The sequence below is a fragment of the Rhamphochromis sp. 'chilingali' genome, assembly GCF_963969265.1.
Source record: "Rhamphochromis sp. 'chilingali' genome assembly, chromosome: 15".
Classification (NCBI taxonomy): domain Eukaryota; kingdom Metazoa; phylum Chordata; class Actinopteri; order Cichliformes; family Cichlidae; genus Rhamphochromis; species Rhamphochromis sp. 'chilingali'.
In genome coordinates this window covers 16,665,768-16,674,669 of record NC_137942.1, presented here as the reverse complement: position 1 = coordinate 16,674,669, position 8,902 = coordinate 16,665,768, and the positions used below count along the sequence as shown (strand labels likewise).

The 8,902-nt window shown below is 42.5% G+C and overlaps 1 protein-coding gene across 1 annotated transcript; it reads right to left on the bottom strand.

Annotated features, from left to right (window-relative positions):
• Window positions 1–2,621: 2,621 nt before the first annotated feature.
• On the bottom strand, window positions 2,622–6,733 carry LOC308411413 (meteorin-like protein). Its single transcript, XM_080905288.1, has 4 exons — window positions 6,575–6,733; window positions 5,731–6,137; window positions 4,533–4,592; window positions 2,622–3,765 (listed from the first exon to the last, which is right to left on the bottom strand). Exons 1-4 carry the CDS (start codon window positions 6,649–6,651, stop codon window positions 3,437–3,439), a joined length of 873 nt encoding a protein of 290 aa, XP_080761414.1. The 5' UTR covers window positions 6,652–6,733; the 3' UTR covers window positions 2,622–3,436.
• Window positions 6,734–8,902: the final 2,169 nt, after the last annotated feature.

Below are 8,902 nucleotides of genomic sequence, written 5' to 3'. Positions count from 1 at the left end.
GCACAATAGCTTCAGTTCTCCTCTGTGACACAGGAACTTTTTCATCTTAATGAATGACTGAGCTGTGCCGTGTCATGAAATTTAAGTGAACTTAAGTGATCCAAGGTAAACACTGTGCTCTGAGAAGACACGTAAGAAATTTGACCTTCAGGGGGAAAGAAAAACAGACAAGTCTGAACTTTTCATTTTCAGGTAATACGTCATCTCTGCATTCAGTGCCCTTACACCCTGCTTTGTCCTAATCTTCCCCTGTCATGAAAAAAAGGTAATAAAGAAACCTAATCAGCAAATACATTACACATTTACCTTAGCGAGTGCTCTCTCGCAATGTCAGGGCATGTTGTAAATATGCCTTCTTGCCGACATATTTATAGAAAAAAAAGTCAGTTAAGCATCATTGCCAGATAATCTGACAAAGACAAAAGGAAAAGAACAAAAAAGGACACAAGAAAAAAAAAGTAGAAAGTTCATTATGAGTAAAAAAAAAAGCCAAACAAGTAACACTGGTAGTTTTATGACTAACACTAAATGTGATGACAGAGACTGGGCAAAACAACTTTTCTTTCCTATACAATAAAATTAGACGTCTTTCACATTAGTAAAGGTGTGTGTGTTTGTGTAAAGTTTTTGCATTCTCTCACTGGCAGTGTTGGAGACAAAACAGTACAACGCTTCACACTGCAGTAGGTTTAATTTCAAATCAGAGTTACAGCTGATGATGGAACTCAGTTCACCAGCCTCTTCTTCAAATACAAAGAAAAACATGTTGTTTATCTGGAGATTAGGTTGGTATTTGTGTGTTAGACTGTATCTGCAATTTTATTTCAGCTTCAAATTACCAAGAGCGCGATAGAAAGTAATGTTCAACCAGATGCTGGAATGATGGCAATAAGACACAACTTTATAAAAGCTCTCAGACTGATGCCCTTTGTATATTTTTTATTAAAGCTTTGGTCAGAATTGGATTATTTCAAACACAAATGCTGCCCATTTTCAAAAGGAGACCAAATAGCGATCTTTTCAGAGCGAAGAAACATCTCTGCTTCAGCTTTGTGTTGCTGCTACCCATGTCCCAGGTCTCTATAGCGGGAGCGGTGAATGCCTGCTCGGCATTGGAGGGTATCATGCTGTTTCCATATTGTACCCCTGGGCCTCCCCACAGCAGTGGCCCACATGGGAAAGCAGACCAGGCGGTGGGATAAACCAATTACCCCCCAGTCTGGGTGGACTCCTGCCGGCGCACCATGCAGCAGCTCCGGGCCGAGCCCTCCTAGGCTCGATCCCCATGAGAGCCTGCTGGAATTCCCAGAGATGAGAATAGTGTGGTCTCAAAGGCCTGCAGAGAGACTATATTTTGCTTGGAAATTTGACATGGTGGCCTCCTGGGACAAAGCTGAAGGAGGAGACTTCAAACTGTGCTTCCGTAGGATTAAAAAAAAACATTTGTGGAAGCCTTCATTTTTGTGGACCATTCATCAACATTAGGCACTTTTAGACCTTTATCCACTTCTTATACTCACAGATATCTCTGCAGAGACACATGCGAAGAAAATGGGCTTTTTTCTAAAACTCTGATCTCCAGAAATATTACCCATCTGCTAGAACTATAATAAAATATGCACATAACAAATTATATTTTCTACAGGTAATTACAAATTAACTTTTACTAAATGAGCACATTTTGGGTCTATATGCTGCTGTGCCTTGGCAGAAGCAAATATGAATACTAACAGGAATGATGGAGAAAAATCTAAACTAGAATATGAAACTGAGCCTAAATGTGCAAGAAGAGAAAATATTTATGGAGTTAAAGAAAACAGAGGGCTCTCCTCTCCTCTGACTTCTTGCATTCATGAGCCCTGATGGTTTCTAGATGACAGCAGCCGTGACAATGGTCATTATGTCTGCCAGAGGCCTAGTCGCCGCAGGGCCATTGTGTGTGCCCCATTCACCACACAGTCATTTACACTTTCATTGGCAGCTATTTAGTCCTCATAAAACGTTCAACACACCAATTTGTGAGCCCTGCTCAGCCAAGGAGAAGTGTGGAATAGGCTCAGAAAGCAGTTGCTTTAAAAGTCAATTAATTGTTCCCTTCTCCTGGGAGGGGCTGAAGGGGAGGATCCCCGGGCTTCAGGGGGCCTCACATCTGTCTATTCATCTTCTTGGGCCATGATGCACAGGCCACACGGCTCAAAAGAAACGCCCGATTCAGTCTGCTCAGAGTTGTGGCCAGCTAAGATTCTGTAATTCACTTCGAGGAAGGGTTATCCTATTATCATAAGAATCTGATTCCTGGGCGAAAAGATGTATTAAAGAGTGAAAGAAAACAAAAATGAGCTTGAAGGGAAGTTTGGCACTAAATCCTCTTCTGTGCAGACAGATATAAAAAAAAAAACACAGATTATGCTGCATGCAATGAGAAAGTGGGTGGGAAGTCATTTAAGTCATCACAAAGGCACCTTTTAAGAGGCCAAAGCATATTCTGTCTAAACAGAGGGCCTCATGAAATGTCTGTTTTATTCATTGATCATGAGCTCATTGCACTTCTCAACACTTCATCAGACACAGTTATGAGCTGACCACAACATCTGTGCAAACTGTTTAAAAGAGTGTGTAAAAAAAAAAACCCATCTGTGGATTGATTGTGTAAATAATGAAATGTTGATTTATCTGTTACAAAAAAACATTCTTCTGAATAACATTATTTATGTTATTTATTTTAAAATGGCAAAATGAGCACATGAGAGCGACGGAGACGTGTAGACATATTTGATTTATTTAAAGCTCAGCAATCCGGAGTCTCAGTTGTTTCTAGATTTCATCCACTCTCCAACCGAAAAAAAAGAAAGGAAATAAAGTAAAATATCTACGGCAAACATCTCCAGCTGCAAGAAAAAAGATCACTGCACTGCGATCCTGAATCAGAAAGAAAAGAACTGCCTCGTGCAGGATCCAACAGACAGGAGTAAACACAAAACAGATGATTTCACAATGCTGTAAGTGATAAAACGTCGTATATATGTACACTCCTATTCAGTAAAACAAACTGGCAATAATAAATGGCTGTGCACCCTCCTGCCTCAGTTCATAGGGCAATTGTCACAGAGAGGCAGCAAAATGAACAACAGTTAATGCAGGGAGAGGCACAAAAAGAGAGCAGCAACTCAACCCCTCCTTATTCTCCCAGGACTGAGGGCATTGATGGAAGAGAGACAAAGGCCGGCCCTCTCTGAGCTGCAGTGCAGGAGGCCCTGCTGGTTAACTCTATTCTCCTCCTCCAAATTAGTTTTTATCACCAGCATTTCAGCGGCTTTTCCCTGCTGGTGCCACCTTGGTGGAACGTGACAGCAAGGATCTGAAGTGCGCCAGTGCAGAGGTGGTTAGACTTCTCAGCTCAGTATTGCTAAGATGACTCGCGCACACACACCCCTCCTCAGTCTAAAGGAAAGTCGCAGGAATTCTGGCGTGCCGTTCGGGCATTGTGGTAGACAGACAGGAAGTCTTTGTATCGCGGGGCACACCCTAACCAAGCTTCCCCAAAGTGTTCCGACCCAGTGAAAAGAAACTCTCCGTCTCCGGGCTTGACGTGGCACTGCAGGAGTGTGTGGATGTGTCCACGCCAGGACTGACATGACACCAGTGGATCCAGATGTTGCTCAAACACTCCACTGCGCTGCCAGTACACCCTCGGCGCTGATACCTCCACTGAGGACATTTGACGCCGAGAGTCATGGGTGACCTTTTTGATGTAGCCTCGAACAACTTAAAAAGACAGGAAAGCAGAACCACGTGTTTACGCCGCATCCAGTGGATGTTTCAGATAAAGTGGTCACTTAATTAGGGGAAAAAGCTGGCTTGATGGGGGCTAAACAAAGGTTAAGTGTAACAAGACAGAGGACTATTTTTGAACTGGGACATATGAAGAACTACTCAAGCAGAGTTTAGTCTCCCTTTAAAATGAACAAACAAAAGCACAGACAAAAAATGTCACAGCCTCACTCAGCAGATCATCAACATCTGTTTGAGTTTGTCTGCACTGCTGTTGTCCCATTATGCAGCCTAACATGAGATGGGTTTTGAAGTGTTGCCAGGTGGAGAGTGCATTCAGCTGTAATTCAATTAAATTTTGTTTATATAGAGCCAAATCACAACAACAACAGTCACATAAAGGCATTTTATATTGTAAGATAATGACCCTATAATAATAGAGAGAAAAAGCTCAGCAATTCCCTAGAAAGCATTGGTGACAATAGGAAGGAAAAACTCCCTTTTAACAGGAAGAAACCTCCAGCAGAACCAGGTTCAGGGAAAGGCAGCCATCTGCCTCGACCAGTTCAGGATGAGGGAGTCAGGAGAAAGGAGATCCTTTAGACAGTGGTGTGATGTACAAGATTATATTTCAAGGAAAATCTTACTGTTGCTGAGTCATTAAGATAAATTCAATGATGCAGCTGCAGGAAAAGCCAGAGGGAACAAGAACAATAGCAAGAGACGTGTCATCTTGTCATCTCGCTGAGTAAGATACCCACCAAAGTCGCTGCTGCAGATAGCCATGAGAAGTTCTGTGTCATTGCAGGGTCGACAGGATGCTGTGGGTGGAGAAAATCATTTCACAAAATTAGAAATGTGCTCTTTGCTGGGCAGCTTTGTGACTATCGAGTCATCTGCATCGAGTAATCTTCCGCTTGTTCTGCTATGTTGTTTCTCGCCTTACCCACTTCTCTCTGTCAGTCACGTCCTCGCTCGGCCTGCTTAGCTCTCTTTTCTCTCCTAACCGTCATGATTCAAAGCTCTATAGCTGACAGTGACTGACAGAAAGGTGTCACTTCTCCTCGCCAACACTTCACTGACCTAAAATCTGACCCACATACCGGCTCCATTCATCCCCCTTCTCACATCACACACTGAGGAAACCATGGCTTGGCCAGAGGAATGCTGCTTCTAGCCTCTGCCCATCGCACCACCAGATCAAAAACCCACGCTAGTCTCGACCCCACGTTTGACTCCTTTTGTATCTGCCTAATTGACTGACCCCGTGCCAATGCAGGAGCCTGCAGGAGTCAAACACTCCACCAGACTGGCAATACAGAAAAGATAAACCTGCAGCTGTCTATTATCGGCACAGAATGACATCACCACACTGAAACCAGCCTGCACACATGGATAAATGCTAATAAACAGACAAGCACAATGATAAGGCATTTGTGGAATCTGCAAAGTATTTGCAGTCTCAATTCAGGCCCTTGGCCCGGTGCCCTCCAGCCACTATGCAGTCTGCTCGGTCCCATCTGCTTTGTCCCTTGATGGAAACCAGACAACTAGACTGACCAGCAGCTGCATGCTGCAGTCCACAAGGCAAGACTATAATTCAATAACCACTTTTTTTTTCAAATTGGGAATTATGACTGGTAGGCAAGTCTCCCTCGAAGATCCAAATCTGCCTTTTGAAGTCACTATAGCAGTACATACCTCTGAAACCATGAGAAATATATATATATATATATATATATATATATATATATATATATATATATATATATATATATATATATACGTGCAAACGTGACTTTAAAGCAGAGCCTTTACATTAATACTGCGATATTGACTGAAATGATTTTGCTTTAGCAAATAAGAAATATTAATACGTTCATAATGGTGCTTTATCGGGACCTAAAGCCAAATTTTGATTTAGGTTCAATGTCCTCGAACCAAAAGATTACTACTCACTCTCCAGCCCGCTGGGGCCGAGGTTTGGCGCAGCACTCCTGTTGGTGAGCAGCTCGTATTTGAAGCCCACCGTGCGTCTGTTCCGCGGTCCATCACTCTGAGGGCTGGCCTGGAGGTAGATTACGGGCTTGTGAGGTCCGTCTGCCCGGAAGCAGAACACCTGATACTCCGGCCGCCCGCTGTCCGTCACCAGCAGCTCCAGCTGCCCGGCACGCTCAATGAACACGCTGGCTCCGCCGAAGGAGGGAGACGGTTTGATGCAGATGGAGGTGTGCCGGGCGGAGGACAGATTGGGCTCGAGGACCACTCTGAGGGCCTGACCCGGGTAGACCCACCTCACCGAGCCCTTTGTACAGCGTAATCGCACCTGGAGTACAATCCTGGAATCCACGCCAGCTGCAAAACCGCTGGATTCGGGGGGAAATGCCAAATCAAATACTGCATGGATGTCATCACTACTAATAAAAACTAAATGGTTCGATCCTTAATAAATTATTCAACCATATTAATCTAACAAAAAACTCAAATAGACCAGATTCCAACTTATTTGTTTATCCCTTCTGCATTAAATTTAAAAAGTCTGTTCATAAATTCCGACCATCAGATCCGCAGATTTAAATATGAATTATTCATTAATGTTCTTTCATCTACCAAGCCTCCTGTTTTAATCCTCTTAACGGATTGTAAATGTTCTACAAAGCGAACGGTTTGAAAAAATATAAGTTACATAAGAAAAGTATCAAAGCTTCTCCCCAATCTTTACCCGAGGAGCAACATTGCACTCAGTATTTTCAAAAAATCGTTTAAAGAAAAGAAAAATCCCATCTGAAATCAGAGTTCTTACCTTCCAGTCCAGTTACACAAATCAGCTGCACAGCGGAGAGCCAGAAAACACGTCAAAATAATCAGATTTGGCAACATCTCACCCACACAAAGATAAAAAACCCCAGAGAGGCTGGTAGCAGTGCATGGCTGGAGAGTTTGTCAGTGAATAAACAGAGTGAGGGCTTTCTGCTGCTGCTCTCTGGGGACTGGGGCGGGGGGGCATCGCTCCTGTGCTCTCTCTCTCTCTCTCTCCCTCTTTCTCTCTCGCTACACAGCAGTTAGCACACTCTCCCCTCTCTTTGTCAACCTCTAATTAGGAGCGATCCAGTTGTTGGGTACTGTCGGCCAGCTCTTTGTCTTTGCTCTATAAAGACACAATCGGTTTGAAGGCCCTCAGCCATCTGTTAACATCTTTGCGCTTTTCTGCACTGTAATTCATTCACTCCCGAAGTGTTCAGGGTGTATTATTAAGTTTTACTGGAGTTCTTAAGTTGTATTTTGTATCTGATTCATTCAACTTTCAAAAATGTTGCTTGCCATAAAATTGCTTTCATTTTCAAAAAAAAGTTACAGTTCCTGGGAGGGGAAAAACGTCTGATTTCAAATCCCCGACTGCGTTAAGAGAAGCCTGATCTCTGTATAGACATTCTTTTAGAGGCAGGCCATCTACAAACAGAAAGAGCAGGCAAAGGAGGAGGGAAACATGCATCCGAACTTGAGCTTCATCTAGTGGCGGGATGATGCACCGCAAGGTCTCCCCACATCTGGAAGGCAAAGTAAAGCCTGCTGCGGGCTTCTTCTGCAAAAGAGAGCGAGTGCAGGAGCAGGCTGCTCCCCTCCTGCCTCTAATTCTGCAGCTGGGTACAAAGTGGAGTGAGTCACTGAGTTGTCATCAAAAATTCATCCACTGAGGAGCTCTTCTGAATTTTTAACCTGCGGGGTCTTTGTGTTTAAGTAGGTTGGCATCCCTTTAAAGTCCCGCTGGTAGCGACATCTCGTGGACGTGTGCGGAACGTAACAGTAACGTAACTGATCCGAGAGCTGGCGCTTCGTGTTTGTCGAAAACGCCCTGACAGGAGGGGATTTTGACAATGAGTAGAAGCAGTCACGGGGACAGTCCCCCCCATCAGATGTCGCCTCAGCTGCTTGTAAGCCGCAAATATGGAGGAATCAAATCATACCCGACATTACAAGTGTGAAAATAGGCTTGGTAGTTTTTAGTCCCTGTTTACTATACGCCTTTTTAAAATCGTGAAGTTCTTTTTCTGTTATTTTAAATACGATTATAGAAGTGTTCGCCGCACTTCCGTTTCCCATTTAAATATGACCTTGTTTGCAGCTTCAGTTCAACATTAGAAAACGTTAAAGAGGTTAAAAATAAACAAACAAATTTAAAAAAAAAAAAAAAAAAGAAAAGCAAGAGTCAATTTCCAGGATCGGCTCACAGAGAGACAAAGCTAACAAAAAAAACAAAAAACAAAAACAAAAATGAATGGAGGCTTTGTGTGTGAAGCGTGACCTCTTACAGTGCAGACTGGATCCGGAGGCCAAACGAACAAAGGTGCTGCATATCATTAATAATAATATAAAAACTACAATATCTACACGATCAATCCATCGCTTTAAATTCGTGCATTTTGTATTTTTTTTATTTAACTTTTAATGAAATGTATTCATCGCTCATGTGCATTCGGGGCACGGGGTCACGGTGTCTGTGGTCATGTCTGCAGGCTTTATGTCCAAACCACAAATCACTCAAACTAATTACAGATGTGTGTCATTTACTGCGTTTATTTCTTTATTTATTTGACTAAATAAATTCAAACTGTTAACGCTAACACTCAATGCCTGACTGACAGTGGCGTTAAGGCCTCTCTGTGTCCATAACGTAAACGCGATCTCATCTACTGAGATAATTAATTACAAAAAAGAAAGAAACAGATTCAAAGATTATAACTTTGATTTTTTTTTTAAATTTATTTTATTTTTTCGGTCTTAGGTTTTAAAGCTCCACAGTTCATTTTTTACTCTCGAGTTAAAACCCTTTTCTATTTTTTTTTCTATTGAATTAAATGTAAAAACTAATGATGAAGTTCATGATTTCTTCGGCGTGACCTCAGGCCTTCACAGTATGAAGTGAAGTTCTTGGGAACGTAAGCTCCACCGTTTGGCTGCCTTGACAAAATTTCCAATCAAAATGTTTATTTTTAAACGATAAAAAGATTTTATCTGCTAACAACATTTTCCATGCCCACACAGGTCAGTGCTTACAAAGACTTTGTCAGCTTTCACATGTTTAAATAAGCGTTTTAAGGTCAGGACTTGACGCAAAATATAAAGTCGCGAT